General features: G+C 43.6%; 1 protein-coding gene across 5 annotated transcripts in view; it reads left to right on the top strand.

Moving 5' to 3' along the window:
• Positions 1-21,511, top strand: part of GNG2 (G protein subunit gamma 2) — a 116,270-nt gene that overhangs the window by 80,657 nt on the left and 14,102 nt on the right. For all 5 annotated transcript variants that reach the window (XM_058540562.1, XM_058540560.1, XM_058540563.1 and 2 more), the window contains one exon: positions 4,696-4,811. In XM_058540562.1, coding sequence (XP_058396545.1) covers positions 4,725-4,811 — 87 coding nt within the window. In that variant the 5' untranslated portion in view covers positions 4,696-4,724. The remainder of the gene's footprint in view (positions 1-4,695; positions 4,812-21,511) is intronic.

Genomic DNA, 21,511 nt, shown 5'->3' with positions numbered 1-21,511 from the left:
TGCAAACCATATATCTGATGAGGGATTAACATCCAGAATAGATAGAGAACTCGTAAAACTCAACAACAAAAAATCTGATTCAAAAATGGGCAAAGGACTTGAATAGACGTTTCTCCAAAGAAGATACGCTATGGCCAATAAGCACATGAAAAGATGTTCAGTGTCACTAATCATCAGGGAAATGCAAATCAAAACCACAGTGAGATGCCACCTCACACCCAGTAAGATAACTACTATCAAAAAAACAGAAAATAATAAGTGTTGGTGAGGATGAGGAGAAATTGGAACCCTTCTGCACTTTTGGTGAGAACGTAAAATGGTACAGCCACTGTGGAAAACAGTACTGCTGTTCCTCAAAAAATTAAAAATAGAAAGCCATATGATCCAGCAATTCCAGTCCTGGGTATATACCGAAAAGAATTGAAAGCAGAGTCTTGAAGAGGTATTTGTACACCACGTTCACAGCAGCATTATTCACAGTAGCTAAAACAGGGAAGCAACCCTAGTGTCCATCGATAGATGAACGGATAAGCAAAATGTGATCTTTACATACAATGGAATATTATTCAACCTTAAAAAGGAAGGAAATCCTGGCCCAAGCTGCAAAATGGATGAACCTTAAGGACATTATGCTCAGAGAATAAGCCACTCATGTAAAGACAAATACTATAGGATTCCACTTCTGTGAGGTCCCTAGAGTAATCAAAGTCATAGAGACAAAAAGTACAATGGTGATTTCCAGGGCTAGGGGAGGAAAGAATGGGAGTTATTGTTTGATGATTACAGAGTTTCAGTTTTGTAAGATCTGTGTGTGTGTAATGCATTGTCCAAAAACCTCAAACTTAGAAGATAGTCTAACTTTTTCTTATTTTCCATGGTCACTTTTTAGGAAAACACATACCTCTTTGGAACACTGGTCCAGGACTCAACAATTCTTCCAGTCTTTAGGAGGGGGTTTTCTTGGTTGATTTTATGGGAAAGCAGGTAGATGTGAAAAAGAGGAAAATGTACTAAGTGATTCTAAAGGTGGCACTAGACTCTGTTGGGTCACATGGTAAAACAAGAACATTCAGGACGTATCTTCCTAAAACTAGGAGCACAAATGAAAGCCCGTGTTTACTTTTTCTCTCAAGTCCATTTAGGTTTCGAATGTGTTCTCTCCCCAACATTTCTAGACCTGCATCCTGCCCCATCCGTCTACTTCTCCCATCAACTCCCCACCTCCTCACTTCCCTTCTCTGCCTGCACAGAGGTCTCCTTCCATGGTGGGTAGAAAAGGCCCCCAAAGATGTCCATGTCCCCATTCCTGGAACCTGTGAATATGTTACGTTACATGGCAAAGGGGAATTAAGGTTGCTAATCAGCAGACCTTAAGGTAGGGAGGTTATCCTGGATCATCTGGGCCCGGTGTGGTCACAAGGGTTCTTCAAAGTGGACGAAGCGGGCAGGGGAGAATCAGAGGGAGATGAAACCCCAGAAAAGGGCAGAGTGACGTGACGTGAGAAGGACTCAACTCACCTTTGTTGGCTTTGAAGATGAAGGAAAAAGCCAAGAGCCAAGGCACGCAGGCCGCCTCTAGAAGCTGGAAGAGGGCAGGAAACGTTCTCCCACGGAGCCTGCAGAAGGAATGTGGCCCTGCTCACACCTTGAGTTTAGCCCCATGAGACCCATTGCCCACTTCTGACCTCCAGAACTGGAGGATAATCGATTTCCATTGTTTGTTACTGAATTTGTGCTAACGTCTTACAGCAGCAATAGAAAATGCATGCACTTTCTACTTCAGTCTCCTCAGCACGGCCACAGCTTTTCCCAGGGAACATGAACAGGCTTTAGGATATGGACTTTCCTAGGCACTCAGAGGAAAACAGTGGGTCATCTAATCAGTTAATGGCAGATCTGTTGGTCAATGGCACAGAAACCCTTAATAATGGTGGTGTAAACAAGAGAAGTGCATATTTCTCTCCACATAGATGGGAGCCAGTTCACAGCCGGGTGGAGGCTCCACGTGTCAGTAAGGACCCAGATCTTCCTGCTCCCCCTGGAGAGTAGCCTGGATGTTCAAGATGGAGCTCCGTGGTCAACACGCTGCCTTCTAAGCCAGTGACAGGAGGATGGGGAGGCAAAGGGCACACCCTTCCCTTCAAGGACACTCTGCTTATGTCACATTGGCCAAAACTTAGTCGTATAACTATACTGAGCTGCCAGGGAGGCTGGGGAATGTATCTTTCAGCAAAATATGCCCAGCTAAAATTCAAGGTTCTTGGAGTCTCTGTTAAAGAGAAAAACATTGTTGGGGCTGGCCCGGTTGCACAAGCGGTTAAGTGAGCACGCTCCGTTGTGGCGGCCCCGAGTTTGCCTGTTCGGATCCCGGGTGTGCACTGACGCACTGCTTGGCAAGCCGTGCTGTGGCGGCGTCCCATATAAAGTGGAGGAAGATGGGCACAGATGTCAGCCCAGGGCCAGTCTTCCTCAGCAAAAAAAGAGGAGGATTGGCAGATGTTAGCACAGGGCTGATCTCCTCACACACACACACAAAAAACAAAGAAAAACGTTGTTATTACTAATGAAGAAGAGGAGAAGGGGTATTTGGAGTGAAGCTGTGGTCTCTGCCACAGGTTACCGTGCGATCTGGTTGAGATTCAAGGGCAGAACAGCTGGCCAGACTCCCAACGCTCCCTCAGGAGCAATGAGGATTTGATAATTCTGATAATCTCTATTCTAGTGGGGGAAGTTCTAGTTTGGAAGAAGCGTTAGCTTCACAGAACAATGTCCAGGCGCTTGTAGATCATGGCTGCTCCAACTTTGGATGAATCAAAGTTAGGCTGCTAGGCTGCCCTGTTGGGTAAGTTAGCACCCCATCTGGGCCCTGAGAAGTCTTGCCAGGCTGTTAGATGTTTGTCTGATTTGGGGCTGAGACGGTGGGGTCCCGACCGTGCTGGTGAATCATAGCTCTTTTCATTTATCGTTTGCACACGCAAGATCCCTCCCTCATCTTCAAGCAAATGAAAATAGGGTTCAGAATCTTTGTGGCTTCAAAAATCCCTTCAGTCTTTCTTCTCAATTTATTGTCTCCAAACCCTTTGAAAACAAGTTGACGGAAGAGTTAATTATCTTCCAATTTATACTATAAATGCTGGTGAGGTGGCTTATTTTGCAGTATTCTTTATAAAATAACACTCTGTGAAGGGGCCTCTTTGTTTAGAGAGAGTTATACATAATTTCTTCTTTTGTCTTGAAGAGCTAGATATCAAGAAATAAGAACCAAAGGAGATAATTTATAGACTTTTGCTTTTTTTGTAATTGAAATAAAAGTTGTTTCTTGATTTTACTGGATAAGTAAAAATCTATGTACTGAACTTATTATGGCTTATTCTTCCTTCCCCAGTTTTTCTATGTCTCTTGCCTTTTTGGGATGGTGACCTGATCCTACTTTACCCCTAGATAAAGATGTTCCCCAAAGCTAGCAGAAGTCGAAATTTTTAATACAGTGTGTTCAGAACAAGATCCAACTAGTATTGACTAACGCAGTGCGTTAATGCTTCGTGGGTCACGCACTCTGGTTAACTTGCAGCTCTCAGAAGCTGCTTCACTCTTGGGTCAGTGACTTGAGGGGCACATTTACACAGGGGGCCCTGAAACAGCATATGGCACCTTGACGTGGAGCGAGACCTGATCAGAATGTGGGGGAAATGGGCCAAAAATAAAATAGGATACTTTCCAAGATGAACAACAAGAATACAGTGAGAGGTGGATCAGGAAAGAATGAGAAGAGAAATGGACTGAGATAGGACTTGAGGAGGGTGGGGCATGCATGGGGGGAGGTCTGGCAGAGCCAGGGGCAGGGAAACCATCTCGCAGTCCACATAGGTACAGAGCTCCGCTCCCTAAACCTTTGTGTTCCATTTCCATGTTTATAAGTGTAATAAGTCTGCTGTGCTTAATTGGGAACACCACTGGTGAACTCACTGATGTAATTAACCATTTAGACGTGGCAGTCCTTCTCCCTTGACATTACAGATGTGTTCCCAAAGAACTGTGAGTAAAGTGAAGAATTGTAAATCAAGCCACGTTTCAAATAGAGTGGAAATGACTATTAAACCAGTGCTGAATAAATGACACTGAAAAGCCACACCTCCCTTTGCAGCATCTCTGCAGTATGATAGGCCTAGGTGGTTACAGTTGACCAGAAAGTTGGCATCTGATCCCCTCGAGAGAACACTGTCAACCTGGTGTCGTTGGTCCTGAAGGACCATGCAGTCTACCATCCCTCCATCTGCTCCCTTTCCCTCTGAGGACGCTGAACGCAGTAGCTGACAACAGCATCACCCAATAAATAACAACAGTAATCACGAATTCTGTCACCCTTACCATTTTGAACTTGTTTCCAAAATGAAGATGACTTTAATAACTTGCTTTCTTCATGTGGCAGCACATCTTCTTCTACCTGATTTGGTAAACATTATTCTTTTCCCTGAAGAAGGGATGGGAGGGCGGAGGGTGGGGGAGGCAGAAAAGCAAACCTCATCTTCGGGTCTGCCTGCCAGTGAGATGTGGTCCTAGATCGGGGTGTGGAAGGCTGGAGGGTGTGTGTGGCTGACTGCAGCCACTCTTCTGAGGCCCCCGTTATGATGAACCTGCACGCTTGGCAGCCCGTGAGTTCTCTGATGCCCACTTACTCCTTGTCTTCCTTCCTAGTGCGTCTGAACAACCCACCCAGCGCCCCCATGGCCAGCAACAACACCGCCAGCATCGCACAAGCCAGGAAGCTGGTGGAGCAGCTGAAGATGGAGGCCAACATCGACAGGATAAAGGTGAGGGCTGCACGCCCACGCCGCTCGCCCACCCTTGACCAGCGGGAGTGCGCGTGCGGCCTCTGTCGTCCGAGTAATCTTCCGTAGAGTGACGGTGGGAGAGAAACTGGGTGGTTAGGCAAAAGCTCTGTTTTCTAGTGTCTTTGCCTTCTCTGGATTTCTCCAGAATAAAGTGATAGTATAAATTAAAACTGGTTCTCCATGTAGAATTCACAACGAAACGTAGGCTCGTGGCTGAATTCTAGGAAACTGGAGAACGAATAAACTCGCAGCCCACCGGTTGACCTCTCTGACCTTGTAAGGGCCTTTTCTCATTTGAGTTTTAATGTTTTCTGTCCTGATTTATGTTCTAAGTTGAAGTGTCTTTCACCTCTAATCCTTCCATTCACCATTGCAGGTTATTATTTTTTTCTTCTTTATACCTTATTGGATTTTTTTCTTCAAAACATGAAAACCACACAGGGTCTCCCTAAGAAGTCACACAGCATGGAGGAGGATGGAAGTCAGTCTGCTTCTTTCTTCTTCCCTCACTCCCCAGACCCAGCCTGACAGCTTTGCCTTAAGTTGAACCAAGACTTTAATCACACCTTTTGTTGGCAGATTTTAGGTGTAAAGTTGCTCCTCACAGTGTCTTTATTAACAGACAGCTCCTGCAGGGTGGTAAAGTAAATTTTTCTCAGCTATCAAAACTTCACTCTCCCAGAAGAGCCAAGCATTTTATGAAATGGAACTTAGAAACATATCTCATTGTATTAACATAAAATTAGAACATTCTTCCAATGCCTTTTAGACTAGAATATTTTTCCTATTTTGTCCATACCCACTTCAGCAGCCCAACTGCCCTGGCCGTCCTCTGGAGAGTGCTCCTAGAGCAAGGGTCAGTAGATCACGGCTCATGAGCCAGGTCCAGCCCACTGTCTGTTTCTGTAAATAAAGCTTTATTAGAACACGCTCATCTACATACTGTCTGTAGTACTCTCACCCTACAACAGCGGAGTAGAGTAGTTGCAACATGACCATGTGCCCATGAAGCCTAAAACTTTTACTCTCTGGCCTTTTAGAGAAAAACTTTGCTGACTCCGGGTCTAGAGCAATGGTTCTCAGCCTGTCTGTACATTCAGATCACCCAGGAAATTCTATAAAAGGACCAATTCCAGGACCACATCCTAGACCAACGAAATTAGAATCTCTTATGTATGATTCAGGCATCAGCATTTATTTTGTTATCAGTTAATTCTGCTGTCTAGCCAAGGTTGAGAACCGAGGTCCTAGGAGAAGGGTTTGCTCCTTCTAACTCCCATCAGGAGTGCTAGAGAGTGAAGGGAGAGCTGGTCCTCGTCCGTGAATAAGCTGAGCGAATATCCGCGGACGTGTTTCCCTCCACCCTACATCACCTGTGTGAAATCTGCGTCCTGGTCTGGAGCTTCTGCCCTTCTTGCGACAGCTTCAGGTCCTCGTTTCCGTTCACGACTGAGGTGAATGAAGGGTCCCCGCCGTCCGCCTTGCTCCCTGACCACCTTCCTCGTCTCCTGTGCCTCTTCTTTTTTATTTGCTTGCTGAAAAAGGACAGGGTGGCAGGTGGGCACAGCAACTGCTGAGAGAAGTGAGGTGGCCCAAAGACGTGGCATCAGCAAGTCATTCAGTTCTGGTTTTGGGGGAGAGGTTCTGCCTGTGGACCTTCTGGAAAATGCCGCTTTGCCTTTTGGGGGGACCCAACTAAGATAAAAGTGTTTGTGAAGCACTGCTGTGGTTGGCATTTTCTGTTTCTGCTCAGCACCCCCAGGCCCAGCTCCTGAGGGAGGACCTGGCGGTGTTGGTGGTGACGAACAGCTGACAGTGGGAGCAGGAGGACAGGCGTAGGCCTTATCAGCCATAAGTCAGACCTTCATCACCCCTCCCCTGAATCGTTGACTGAAGGGGGTCTTAGCTCATCTCTGAAACCCCATCTCCATCCCTGCCGTCAGTTACTATCCGTTGCTGCCAAAAAACCTTTCTATAAGAAAATCTCATTATGTTCCTCTCCTACTGAAAGTCTTTTCACGATTGCCATCACCTCTAAAACAAAATTCAAACTCTGCAGCAGTGTATGAGGTCCTTCTGGCCCTTCCCCTCTTTTCAGCTTCATCCTCCTCTTCTTGCCCCATGCCATATTGAACCATTTTTAATTTCCTTGATGGGAATTTCAAATGCCTGAAACATTCACTCTCCTCTCTCCATCTTTCTGCTTTACCAACTCTGATGACTCCTTGAAGACTCAGGCCAACCATTACATCCTTTAAGAAGCCTTCCCAGACCCTCCTCATAAGGTGGGATTGTTGCTATTTCTTCAGCTGTTCATTTACTCTTTCATCTAGTAAATGTTTTACTGAGAGCTTTCTAAATTTCCAGACCTTGTTTGGTCGTAGAGATAGAGAGATGGATAAAGATGAAGATGTGATTCTTGCCATTAAGGATCTCTTGGTCTAGTAAGGGTTACAAAAAATATGAACAAGATCTATCAGTGGTGCAAATAAGATACCTAAGAAGCATAATTACCAGATATCGTTGGAAAGAAGCCAACACCACACCCGACTCCCTTTGCACACTTCCTCTCAAGAGACCGAGTAAGTCGCTAGTACAGAAAGACGAGGCCTTAGCCCCTTAAGCGAGTGCCCGGCGGGTGCCTTCCTGGCCGATGCTCACACTCAAGTCTCTGCATCCCTCCTGATGCCCTCAGACCTTGAATTGCTGGAAGTACAGCAGCGGCCTGCGTTTTGGCATCTGCTCAGCAGAACTGGGCAGGCATGCTGTGGTAAGGTGTCAGATTATTTTTAGTTTAACCCTTGGGTAAAACAGCAGCTGTATTGACAGTTGTCAGCTGGCTGGTTTAGGGCCTGTTTATCTCCTTAGGAGTCCCTGCAAGGCTTCCTAGGGGTCAGGCGTCTCCACCTACTTTCTGTGAATGATCCCGTCGGCAGGAAGGGGCTTCTGTCTGAAGACCCCACATTGTGACTTTCAGGTCAGAGTAGTGATCTCTTCAAGCTGTCATTTCTGCAGCGGTGGCTTTGTGTACATCCCACAGAGCCCACTGTGGCCGAGGCCACAGGGAACGGGGGCGAAGGGCATAGCTGGCACTGGAGTGTCGGGGTCCCTGAAACAGGGGTGGCCTTATCCCCTGTATGGCCTCCAGAATAAGTCGGGCTGCACAGAGGAGCTGCACCTCAACAGGATCTGAAGAGATGTTCTCTCAGATCCCTGGGAGGTTTGGGCTAATGAGCCCCGTGTCTGTTCCTAAGCCTCAGGCATATTTACATTATACTCCCAGCCTCCCTGTGTTTCTTTGTTAGCTTTTCATTCCAGGACAGAGAGTGAAGAGGAATCTAGGGAAGTGGGGAAGGGTCTGGGGGAGGGGCCAAGTGGGGTCGTGGAGACTGCGACACTCAGGTGCGTGGAGCACCAACACGCTCACCCTGACGGCAGCAAAAGCAAGTGAAGGAAGGCTTGTCCCTGGAGCACGCGTTGAAAGAGCATGTTTCAAAGTGAAGGACAGCAGGACTTCAGTAAACCTGTCTACTCGTCGCTGTATTAGGACTCTTAGGGTTTCCAGCAGTAGGAACTAACCCAAGCTTAAGCAGAAAGAGGGGCCTAATGGTAAAGATGCACGCGTCTCAGAATCCAAGACAGGAACATGGCTGGGTAAGCATGGAAGTGAGAGCAGGAAGCCCCGGGAGCTGCGAGTGCTCTGCGTCACGTCTCTGCTTCTCTCTGTGTCTGCCTCTCTCTCTTCCTGGGAAGAACAGATTTCTCAGCCACCTGTTCCGTGTGGCAGACACAAGACTGCCCCAGGGTCACACATCACAGTTCCAGCTCTGTGAAGAACGAGATAGACTGGGTCCATCCCCTTTTGTCTCGATTCTGTGTTCCTAGCATGGCGTCTCTGTTCTAGCAAGGATGAGCCACCTGCAGCTTCAGTCGGCTGACATTAGAATCGAACCACATTGCACAAAGATAGCTCCTAGGAATTAACCCATCCATATGGGTGGAAAGGGGACAGATACCTAAGGAGGGGTGAGAATCGTAAGCTGGAGAGATGCTTTTTGACAGAGGCACTGTGAGCATCCTGAAGAATAACGCAGATGTAAGAACTAAAGGTAGCCCAGACCGGGAGCGTGGGTGAAATGATTGCTTCCTTACTGATGGATGCTCCGTCAGTCGAGCCCACATGGAAATGTCAAGATTATTTCTCATTTCTCTTTCCAACTGGCTCTCCTTACTATCCCAAGAAAATGCTATGCAAATTCCTACCTCTGGTTATTCGGGGTCCCTCACTAAGAATGCCCCTCCCAATTCTTTTCCTGTCTTCTATAGACTGAATGTTTTTGTCCCCTCAAAATTCGTATGTTGAAACTCTAACACCCAAGGTGATGGTATTAGGAGGTGGGGCCTTGGGGAGGTGATTAGGTCATGAGGGCAATTAGTGCTGTTATGAGAGACCCCAGGGAGCTCCCTCGCCCCTTCTAGCATTGGAGGACACAGCGAGAAGCTGGCCCTCTGTGAACCAGAAAGTGGGCCCTCACCAGACACCAAATCTGCCTGCACCTTGATCTTGGACTTCCCCACCTCTAGAACTGTGAGAAATATATTTCTGTTGTTTATAAGCCACCTGGTCCTTGGCATTTTGTTATAGTAGCCCGAACAGACTAAGACACTACCCAAATCTTACTCCTCTCTTAGGGGTCAGCTCCAATCCCCACTTCTCCATGAATCTGTTCCATTCTGATCATATTTACTAGTCAATTTACTAATTAATTTCACCTTCATCAGATAAATTTTTCCAACTAGACTATACAGTCCTCAAAGTCAAAGACCACAACCTCTACTTTTTTGCGTCCTTTCACGGTGCTGAGGTATTCAGGAAACACTTTTTTTAGTGGGTAGCTTTAGGTTCAGGTACTAAGAGTGTCATATAACAAGACATCAGGAACTAGATTCAGCATGACATTTCCAATTACATTTATGGTTTGGGAAATTCCAAGAATGAAGGTAATTGGCCAAGTAAAACTGTGATCATACGAGAAAATTCAATGAAAAATTTTTTAAAAAGGCAGAATTGACCATTATAAGATAAGTAAAGTGTTTCATGTCATGACTATAAGTAGCCAGCATTTATAGTATACCTTCTTTTTTTTTTAATTGATGTCTTAATAATTTATAACATTGTGAAATTTGGGTGTACATTTTTGTTTGTCAGTCACCGTATACATGTCTCCTTTCACCCCTTGTACACACCCCCCACTCCCCTAGCCCCTGGTAACCACAATACGGTTTTCTCTGTCCATGTGTTGGCTTATATTCCACATATGAGTGAGATCATATGGTGTTTGTCTTTCTCTTTCTGGCTTATTTCACTTAACATAATACCCTCCAGGTACATCCATGTTGTTGCAAATGGGACGATTTTGTCTTTTATGGCTGAATAGTATTCCACTGTATATATATATACCACATTTTCTTGATCCAGTCATCAATCGAGGGACACTTGGGTTGCTTCCACTTCTTGGCTATAGTGAATAATGCTGCAATGAACACAGGGGTGCATAAACCTCTTTGGATTGTTGATTTCAGGTTCGTTGGATAGGTTCCCAGTAGTGGGATAGCTGGATCATAGGGTATTTCTATTTTTAATTTTTTGAGGAATCTCCATACCGTTTTTCATAGAGGCTGCACCAGTTTGCATTCCCACCAGCTGTGTATGAGGGTTCCTGTTTCTCCACATCCTCTCCAACATTTGTTGTTTTTTGTCTTGGTGATTATAGCCATTCTAACGGGCATGAGGTGGTATCTTAGTGTGGTTTTGATTTGCATTTCTCTGATGATTAGTGATGTTGAACATCTTTTTCATGGCCTATTGGCCATCTGTATATCTTCTTTGGAGAAGTGTCTGTTCATTTCCTCTGCCCATTTTTTCATTGGGTTGTTTGTTGTTCACTTATGTGAGTTCATTTTATATTATGGAGATTAACCCCTCATCAGATATATGTTTTGCAAATATTTTTTCCCAGCTGGTCAGTTGTCTATTCATTTTGATCCTGGTTTCATTTGTCTTGTAGAAGCTCTTTAATCTGATGAAGTCCCACTTGCTTATTTTTTCTTTAGTTTCCCTGGTATGAGTAGGCATGGCATCCGAAAAGATTCCTTTATGACCAATGTCAAATAGTGTGTTGCCTATATTTTCTTCTATGAGTTTTATAGTTTCAGGTCTCTCCTTCAGGTCTTTGATCCATCTTGAGTTAATTTTTGTGAATGGTGGTAGCAGGTGGTCCACTTTCATTCTTTTTTCTTTTTTTCTTTTTGTGAGGAAGATCGGCCCTGAGCTAACATCTGCCAATCCTCCTCTTTTTGCTGAGGAAGACTGGCCCTGGGCTAACATCCATGCCCATCTTCCTCCAGTTTATATGGGATGCCGCCACAGCATGGCTTGACAAGCGGTGTGTTGGCGTGCGCCCGGGATCCGAACTGGCGAACCCCAGGCCACCACAGCTGAATGCGTGCACTCAACCACTTGTGCCACTGGGTCAGCCCCTCTCCTTTCATTCTTTTGCATGTGGCTGTCCAGTTTTCCCACCATTTATTGAAGAGACTTTCCTTTCTCCATTGTATGGTCTTAGCTCCTTTGTCGAAAATTAGCTGTCCGTATATATGTGGTTTTATTTCTGGGCTTTCAATTCTGTTCCATTGATCTGTGTGCATGTTTTTGTACCAGTACCATGCTGTTTTGATTACTATTGCTTTGTAGTATGTTTTGAAGCCAGGGATTGTGATGCCTCCAGCTTTGTTCATTTTTCTTAGGATTGCTTTAGCTGTTCGGGGTCTTTTGTTGCCCCATATGAATTTTAGTATTCTTTTTTCTATTTCCGTGAAGAATGTCATTGGGATTCTGATTGGGATTGTGTTGAATCTGTAGATTTCTTTAGGTAATATAGACATTTTAACTATGTTTATTCTTCCAATCCATGTGCATGGGATGTCTTACCATTTGTTTATGTCATTATCGATTTCTTTCAATAATGTCTTATAGTTTTCATTGTATGGATCTTTCACCTCCTTGGTAAGATTTATTCCTAGATATTTTATTCTTTTTGATGAATTGTAAATGGTATTATCATTTTGAGCTCTTTTTCTGTTAGTTCGTTATTAGCATACAGAAATGCAACTGATTTTTGTAGGTTGATTTTGTACCCTGAAACTTTGCTGTGGTTGATTATTTCTAATAGTTTTCCAATGGATTCTTTAGGCTTTTCTATATATAAAATCATGTCGTCTGCAAATAGTGAGAGTTTCACTTCTTTGTTGCCTATTTGGATTCCTTTTATTCCTTTTTCTTGCCTAATTGCTCTGGCCAAAACCTCCAGTACTATGTTGAATAAGAGTGGCAAGAGTGGACACCCTTGTCTTGTTCCTGTTCTCAGAGGAATGGCTTTCAGACTTTCCTGATGAGTATGATGTTGGCTGTGGGTTTGTCCTAAATAGCCTTTATTATGTTGAGGTACTTTCCTTCTATACCCATTCTGTTGAGAGTTTTTATCATAAATGGATGTTGTATCTTGTCAAATGCCTTCTCTGCATCTATTGATATGACCATGTGGTTTTTCTTCTTTGTTTTGTTGATGTGGTGTATCACCTTGATTGATCTGTGGATGTTGAACCATTCCTGTGTCCCTGGTATAAATCCCATTTGATCATGGTGCATGATCTTTTAAATGTATTGCTGTATTCAGTTTGCAAATATTTTCTTGAGGATTTTTGCATCTATGTTCATCAGTGATATTGGCCTGTAATTTTCCTTTTTTGTATTGTCTTTGTCTGGCTTTGGTATCAGGGTGATGTTGGCCTCATAGAATGAGTTAGAAAGTGTTCCATCTTCCTCTATTTTTTGGAATAGTTTGAGAAGGATGGGTATTAAATCTTTTTTTGAATGTTTGGTAAAATTCACTGGAGAAGCCGTCTGGTCCTGGACTTTTATTTTTAGGGAAATTTTTGATTACTAGTTCAATCTCGTTACTTGTGAGTGGTCTATTCAGATTCTCTATTTCTTCTTGGTTCAGTGTTGGGAGGTTGTATGAGTCTAAGAATTTATCCATTTCTTCTAGATTGTCCAATTTGTTGGCATATAGTTTCTCACAGTATTCTCTTATAATCCTTTATATTTCCATGATATCCATTGTAATTTCTCCTCTTTCAATTCTAATTTTATTTATTTGAGCCTTTTCTCTTTTTCACTTAGTAAGTCTAAGGGTTTGTCAATTTTGTTTATCTTCTCAAAGAACCAACTCTTTGTTTCATTAATCCTTTCTACTGTTTTTTTGGTCTTAATTTCATTTATTTATGCTCTAATTTTTATTATTTCTCTCCTTCTGCTGACTTTGGGCTTTGTTTGTTCTTCTTTTTCTAGTTCTGTTAGGTATAATTTAAGGTTGCTTATTTGGGCTTTTTCTTGTTTGTTGAGGTGGGCCTGTATTGCTATGAATTTCCCTCTCAGGACCGCTTTTGCTGCATCCCATGTAAGTTGGTATGACGTATTTTCATTTTCGTTTGTTTCCAGATATTTTTTTATTTCTCCTTTAATTTCAGAAATAATCCATCGGCCATTCAGTAGCATGTTGTTTAATCTCCACATTTTTGTCACTTTCCCAGTTTTTTCCTTGTGGTTGAGTTCCAGTTTCATAGCATTATGGTCTGAAAAGATGCTTGTTATGATTTCAATCTTCTTAAATTTATTGAGGCTTGCCTTGTTTCCCAACATATGGCCTATCCTTGAGAATGTTCCATGAACGCTTGAGAAGAATGTGTAGTCAGCTGTTTGTGGGTGGAGTGCTCTATATATGTCTACTAGGTCCATCTCATCCAGTTTTTCATTTAAGTCCACCGTTTCTTTATTGCCAGTTTGTCTGGGTGATCTATCCATTGATGAAAGTGGGGTGTTAAGATCCCCTATCTTAAGGGGATTGTGTTGTTGTTAATGTCTCCTTTTAGGTTTGTTAATAGTTGCTTTATGTACTTTGGTGCTCCTATGCTGGGTACAAATATATTTATAATTGATGTGTCTTCTTGGTGGAGTGTCCCTTTTATCATTATATATTGCCCCTCTTTGATTCTCTTAACCTGTTTTACCTTGAAGTCTACTTTGTCTGATATGAGTATGGCAACACCTGCTTTCTTTTGTTTGCCATTAGCTTGGAGTATTGTCTTCTATCTTTTCACTCTGAGCCTGTGCTTGTCTTTAGAGCTGAGATGTGGTTCCTGGAGGCAGCATATTGTTGGGTCTTGTTTTTTAATCCATCCCAACACTCTGTGTCTTTTGATTGGAACGTTCATTCCATTTACATTTAGGGTAATTATTGATATATGAGGGCTTAGTGTTGCTGTTTTATCACTCATTTTCCAGTTCTTTTGCATTGCCTCACTTGTTTGTGCTGCTTTGCAGCATAACTTCTTGAAAAAGTTGTCTATATTCACTGTCTCTAATTTCTTTTTCTTTTGAAAAATTATTTTTACTCTGGAAATAATCTCAAAGGTACAGAAGAGTTTCAAATACAGTGCAAAGAATTGTGTTTTTCCCTGAACCATTTGAGAATAAGTTGTCAACAGATGCCATCTCACCTCCACATACTTGAGTGTGTATTTTCTACAAGTCATACGTTCTTCTACATAATCATAACACAGGCACCAGAATTAGGAAATTATCATTAATACATTACTGCCTTCTAGTCCTTGGACCCCACTGAAGTATTGCAAATCATCCCTGTAATGTCCCTTTTAGCCAGAGGCCCCGACCAGAACTGTGCATTGCTCAGGCTGTCCTGTCAGGACAGCTCCCCAGACGGCCTTGATGTTCATGACATGGACGTTTTTAAAGATTACAGGCCATTTATTTTATAGAATGTCACTCAATTTGAGTTTGTCTGATATTTCTTCCTGACTTAATTCAGGTAACAAAATTTTGGCATTAAATCATAGACCTGATGGGGTGTTCATTTCATTGCATTCTCTCAGTGGCACATGATTTCAAATTGTCACTTACTGGTGATATTAACTTTTATTATGTGATTAAGGAGGTGTCTTTCAGGTTTCTCCACGTAAAGCTATTCTTTCTCCTTTTATAGTTAATAAATATTTGGAGTTTGGGGGAGAGACCTTGAGGCCATGTAACTATTCTATTTGCGTTCAAACATTCAATTTTTTTTTTTTTTGTGAGGAAGATCAGCTCTGAGCTAACATCCGTGCTAACCCTCCTCTTTTTTTTGCTGAGGAAGACCGCCTCTGAGCTAATATCTATTGCCAATCCTCGTCCTTTTTTTTCCCCAAAGCCCCAGTAGATAGTTGTATGTCATAGTTGCACATCCTTCTAGTTGCTGTATGTGGGACATGGCCTCGGCTTGGCCAGAGAAGCGGTGCATCGGTGCGCGCCCGGGATCTGAACTCGGGCCGCCAGTAGCAGAGCGCATGCACTTAACTGCTAAGCCACGGGGCCGGCCCTCTATTTTTTAAAATGTGTTTAATTATATTGATATAGACTTGTAGTTTCCTCTTTTATTGAATGGGCTATAATCTGCTGCTATCATCACTGACTTTTTGTGTTTAAATTGGCCCAGACTAAAAAGCTGGCTACTGTGTCTTTTTGACATGCCTCCATCATTCTTTGAGTACTTCCTTAGTGTTTGGCACAAAAACATGTTCTAGGGTCCTCTTGTTATTTCCCTGCCCCTGCCTAAGTCAGCCTCTTCTCCAAGGAGCACTAGTTCTTTTGAGAATGGTATTTAGAAATCAAGATCTGGGTGCTAAGTGCTCACTGCTGAAGTGTTGCCGCTGCTAGGTCTTCTCGGTGGACAGAGCCAGAGAATAGACACACACGTGCACACACACACACTTTACATCTGTGTTTATTCCTTCATCTGTATATGTGTGTATGTAGCCCTGGGTTCACTCCGACACCACCAGAACTTCTTACACCACAGGGCTCATTCCCGCTTTTGACTTGCCGTATTTGTGGTTCCCCTCAGTGACGATGAGAAACCCGCCTCCTCTCACCCTTATCCGATTGACTCCCCTGTAGGGAACCACCTCCCCCTGCACATCTTCTTCTCCCGACAGGGATGCCTTCATGTCCCCTCGGGCTCTCACACTCCTCACCAGGCCTCGCCCTGCCCGAGCTCTGACGTCCCACCATGGGCCCCTGACCTGCTGTGGAAGCCTACCGTGCTCGGTGCCCCCCACTGCCTTGTTGAATTGTTCATGAAGGAGAAGGAGGAGGATTTTCTCCTAAACCCGTTCCAGTGAAGCTTTTCGTCAAGGTCCCAGCAACTCCAGGTTAAATCGAACGGTCAGTTCTCAGTGTTCTACTTGACCTAGTGCAGCATTCAGCATAGTCAGGGATTCCGTACGCCTTGAAGCTCTGTCTTCACGTGGTCTCAGTACTCCCCACTCTCTCAGGCTGCTCCTAAATTTCCTTTGCTGGTTCCTCTGAGCCTCCCCAACTTCTTTTGTTGGAGAGTCCCAGGGTTCAGTCCTCGTTCCTCTCTTCTCTATTTAAATGTACCCTCTTGGTGATCTTGCTAATTCCCAAGGCTTTATGTACCATCTCTGTGACCTCAACTCCCAAATTTACAGCTCAGTCTAGATCTTGCTCCCAAACTCCAGCACTGTATATCTCACAAATAGACGTTTCAATGTCAACCTGCCTAAAACCAAGTTCCTGATCTTCCCCCAAAACACTTCTTTCCCTGTAGTTTTAACCAGCTGGAATGATGGCAACTCCATCTTTCTATTTGCTCGGCTGAGAAACTTCAAGTTATCCTGAATTCTTTTTTATTCACTCCCTTTCTCCAATTCATCAGAAAATCCTGGTGATTCTGCATTCCAATGCTGTTTATCCAGAATTGTGCCACTTCACCACGTCTGCTACTAATGCTCTATTCTCAACTACTGTCACCTCCACTTGGATTACAGAATAATCTCCGTAGTCTCTGCTTCTACCTTTTACTCCCACAGGGGCCTGTTCTCAACATGGTATCCAGAGCGCACCTCTAAATTTGTCAGTGGCTCCCCATTTCTCTCACTGTAACCTTCATTCTGTAAGTTTTCACCCAAATATTGCTTACCTTCTCATTAAGCCTAACCATTGCAACCTGTTCCACCCCCCAGCACATGCACACACTCTCAATCCCTGCTGTACTTCTCATTTTCTTATAAAACTTACTACCCTCTAACATTCTCTATAACTATTTATTGTGCTTTGTTTTCTGTTCTCTCCATTTTCCCACTCAAATACTGTATAAGCAATTTGATCACACTATGTTGGTCCAGTTTGATTCGTGTTTCTTCATTTGGGGCTTGTTGAGTTACTTGAAACTGTGGGTTTGTGGTTTTCGTCAAATTGGGAAATGTTCAGTCATTAGGTCTTCAAATATTCCTTCTTTCCTGTCCTCTCCTTCAGAGACTTCACTTATAGGCACATTCAGCCATGTGAAGTTGTCTCCTAGCTGGGTGTGCTCTGTTCAACTTTTTTTCAGTCTACTTTCTCTCTGTGCTTCACTTTAGAGAGTTTCCATTGTTGTCTTCACGTGCACTAATCTTTTCTTCTGCAAAGTCTAATCCGATGCTAATTCAGTTAGTGTATTTTTCATCTCTAGAGATTTGATTTGGGTCTTTTTAATATCTTCCATGTCTCTTTTTATCATGTTTTACTTTCCTCTATCTTCTCTCGTATTATTTTTTTGTGTGTGTGAGGTAGACCAGCCCTGAGCTAACGTCTAATGCCAATCTTCCTCTTTTTGCTGAGGAAGATTGGCCGTGGGCTAGCATCCCTGCCCATCTTCCTCTACTTTATATGGGATGCCGCCACACATGGCTTGACAAGTGGTGCATTGGTATGCGCCTGGGATCCGAACCTGTGAATGCAGAGCCGCAGAAGCAGAGTGCGTGCACTTAACTGCTGTGCCACCGGGCCAACCCCTCCTCTGTCTTCTTGATAGAGTACAATATTTACAATAGCTCTTTGAACAGCATCCTTATCTACTAATTTTATCATCTTTGTCAATTCTGGGTCTTTTTCTTTGGATTAATTTTTCTCCTCATTACAGGAGAGATTTTCTTTCCTACTTATTTGCACACCTGGATTTTTTTAATTGGATTATAGACATTGTAAATTTTATTTTGTGGCATACTGGAATTTTTTATATTCCTTTAAATATTTTCAGGTGTTGTTCTGTGGTGCAATTAAGTTACTGGGGAAACATTTTGATCTATTTAAACTGTGATAGGTGGGTCCACAGCAGCCTTTAACCTAGGTCTGTTTGGCACCACTGCTGAAGCCATATCCTTTTTAGGACACTACTCAATCCCCCATGTGTAATGAGGTCTTTCTACTCTGGCCAGTGGAGACACAACATTCCAGCCCCATGTGGTCACTGGGGATGCTTCACCTGATCCTTCCTGAGATCCTCTGCACAGCCTCAAGTAGTTTCTCCCTCATGTGTGCTGAGCAGGACTCAGCTAAAGACTCAGAAGGAGTCCTCTGGAGGCCCCCAGAGCTCCCTTTCTCTGTGCGTGGATGGCTCTTTCTTCTGTGCTGCTTTCTCCTCAACTCAGGGAGGGTCCTCAGCTCTGTGTGGGTGACCCCTCCCTGTGCCCTGGCTAGAAACTCTCTTCAAGCAGTAAGCTGGATGATCGTGGAGCTTGTCTTGTCTCCCTTCTCTCAGGGATCACTGTCCTGTGCTGCCTGCTAACATTTAAAACCATTTGTTCATGTATTTTTTCCAGGTTTCTTTTTTTTGTTTTGCTGAGGGAGATTTCCCCTGAGCTAACGTCCGTTGCCAATGTTCCTCTTTTTTTGCTTGAGGAGGATTCGCCCTGAGCTAACATCTGTGCCTGTCTTCCCCTATTTTGTATGTGGGTTGCCGCCACAGCATGGCTGATGTGTGGTGTAGGTCCATGGCTGGGATCCAAACCTGCAAACCCAGGGCGCCTAAGGGGAGTGCACTGCGCTTAACCACCATGCCACAGGGCCAGCCCCCTGTTTTTTCCTGATTTTAAGTTAAAGCAGGAGGGTTTAATTGGTCCCTGTTCCTCCATCATAGTCAGAATTGGAAGTCTAGAATACTAAATAAGTCCCACAGGACAGGAAACTTTGTGTCTTTTGTCCTCTGATTATTCCAAGCCTCCAGAACTGCCTGGCATATGAGGTACTCAGTAAATATTAGTTGAATGGAATATTTTTTGAATAAGGTTATGTCTGAGAGCTCCCTCAGCAATTATTTGGGTGTCTGCTCTGCCGGGCACTGATTATACCGGGGTGAATAAAGCAGATATGGTTCCTGCCTTCAGAGGGCATGGTGCCTGAAGGGGAATCTCAAACAGCAAATAAACAAGCAGTGGATGTAATTATAAAGTGTGGTAAGTGTTTTCCTGTGAAGAAAAGAATGGGGTGCTCTGAGAGAGAATAAGGAGGAAAGTCGTTATTGGATGAAGTGGTCAGGAAAGCCTGCAAAGAGAACTGTGTGTGTGAAGCTCTTTCACATAGTGAGAGGAGACTGTGTGGGGAGGGAGGATTTCCACAACGTGACACTGGAGTGACAGGCAGGCCCAAAGCAGGCGGGACCCACTGGCTGTTTTATGATGTTTTTCTTCTAGAAAGTACAATGGGAGGCTATTGAAAGTTTTAAATAGGGGAGTGATATGAGCCAATTTATGTTTTAAAAATATCTTTCTAGCTGCTGTAAGAGAATACTGCTGGCACAGCTATAACTGTAGGGAAGTCATTTGGAACTGAGATTCTTAAATTTTTGTGCCCTAGGCCCTCTTGGCTGTTTGCTGAACCATATGGTCCCCTTCTCAGAATAAGTTTTTCAAATTACAAAGGAAACTAATTACTTTGAAATATAGTTCATCAGAATATTTTTTAGAAAAATTTGTGATATATATATACTTCTTTATTAACTGATTATATAAAATCTAATAGTGGGTCTGTAATTATAAAGTGAATGAACATAAATGAAACATTGAGAAGTCTGTAATAACTGTAATGTGATAGAAAATATCTGATTTCTATTGGTGACAAAGTCACAGACACTGCTGATGCTACTGTAGTGTGTTGTCTATGTCTATAATGGAAAGAAATGTTAAATTTCCATTTGAGATTAGTGAAAATAAAGATGTAATTTTTTTTATCTTTGAAGTTCACAGACCACCCCCTGAATTCTCTCCGTGGGCCTTGTCTTAATCCATTTGCACTACTATAATAGAATATCATATAGTGGGGGCTTATAAACAACAGAAATTTATTTCTCACAGTTCTGGAGGCTGGAATCAGACTGGTAGATCAAGGCACTGGTAGATGTGGTGTCTGGTGAGGGGCTGCTTCCTGGTTCATAGAAGGCTGTCTTCTCACTGTGTCCTCACATGGTGGAAGGGGCGAGGGAGCTCTCTGGGGTCTGGTGGTCTAGTGGTTAAGACCTGGTGCTCTCACCTCCATGGCCCAGGTTCATTTCTCTGTCAGGGAACCACACCACCTGTCTGTCGGTTGTCACACTGTAGTGGCTGCGTGTTACTGTGACGCTGAAAGCTATGCCACCAGTATTTCAGATACCAGCAGGGTCACCCATGGTGGACAGGTTTCAGTGGAGCTTCCAAACTAAGACAGACTAGGAAGAGGGACCTGGACGCCCACTTAGGAAAAAATTGGCCGTGAAAACCCTGTGAATAGCAGTGCAGGATTGCCTGATACAGCATTGGAAGGTGAGAGGATGGCACAAAAAGACCAGGCTGGGTTCCCTCTGCTGTCCACAGGGGTGCCAGGAGTCAGAATTGACTTGATGGCACCACCACCACCAAAAACTCCCATTGGTGAGGGCTCCACCCTCATGACCTAGTCACCTCCAAAGGCCCCGCCTCCAAACACCACCACATTGGGAATTGGGTTTCAACATATGAATTTGAGAGAGACACAAACATTTAGTCTATAGCAGATCCCTTGGGAATTTTTATTGAATAGGTTATTTCAGATGTGGAGAAAGAAGATGGAGGCTTGAACTAGGGAAGTCATAATAGAGATGACAATAAGGGGACAAATTTGAGATATTTTTGGAGGAAGAATCAACAGGACAGAAAAGCCAGAGATTGCCAGAGTTATTGGGGAAATCTTCCTGGAAGAACTAGACCTAGGGATGTGAAATGTAAAAGAAGCTGTGAGCAAAATGTTAACAGGAACAGTCAGAAAGCAAGAAGATTTGCCAGGCAGACTATTGCTGTGACTCATTGTAAGGTAAGGGACAAAGATGACACTGTGGGTAAGAAAGGAAGAGCGTTCCTAAAGGTTAAGTCAGGAACCCTGAGACTCACAACTCGGCCACTCACAAGCCATGAGACCTAGGGCAAGCGCTTACCTAATAAAGTGAGGATGAGGATAATAATAGCTTCTGGCCCATAATGTTGTCGTAAGGATAGATAAGACACTGTGTGTAAAGTGGTATCACAGTTCTGACACGCAGCCAGGGCAGGCAGATATCATCAATTATTCTAATTCCTGCTAGGATCCTGGCATTGTGTTGGACCATCACCCACAGGAGACTGTAATCTAGTTGAGGAAACAAGATAAAACACACAATATATTTTGATAAGGAAACCATTCAGAATAAAGTGTTGAAATACAAGGTATGAGCAGCTCT

The sequence above is a fragment of the Diceros bicornis genome, chromosome 5 (genome assembly GCF_020826845.1).
Source record: "Diceros bicornis minor isolate mBicDic1 chromosome 5, mDicBic1.mat.cur, whole genome shotgun sequence".
In the NCBI taxonomy this organism is placed as follows: domain Eukaryota; kingdom Metazoa; phylum Chordata; class Mammalia; order Perissodactyla; family Rhinocerotidae; genus Diceros; species Diceros bicornis.
Note: the sequence above shows the minus strand (reverse complement) of the source record. Positions and strands in the feature narration are given on the sequence as shown.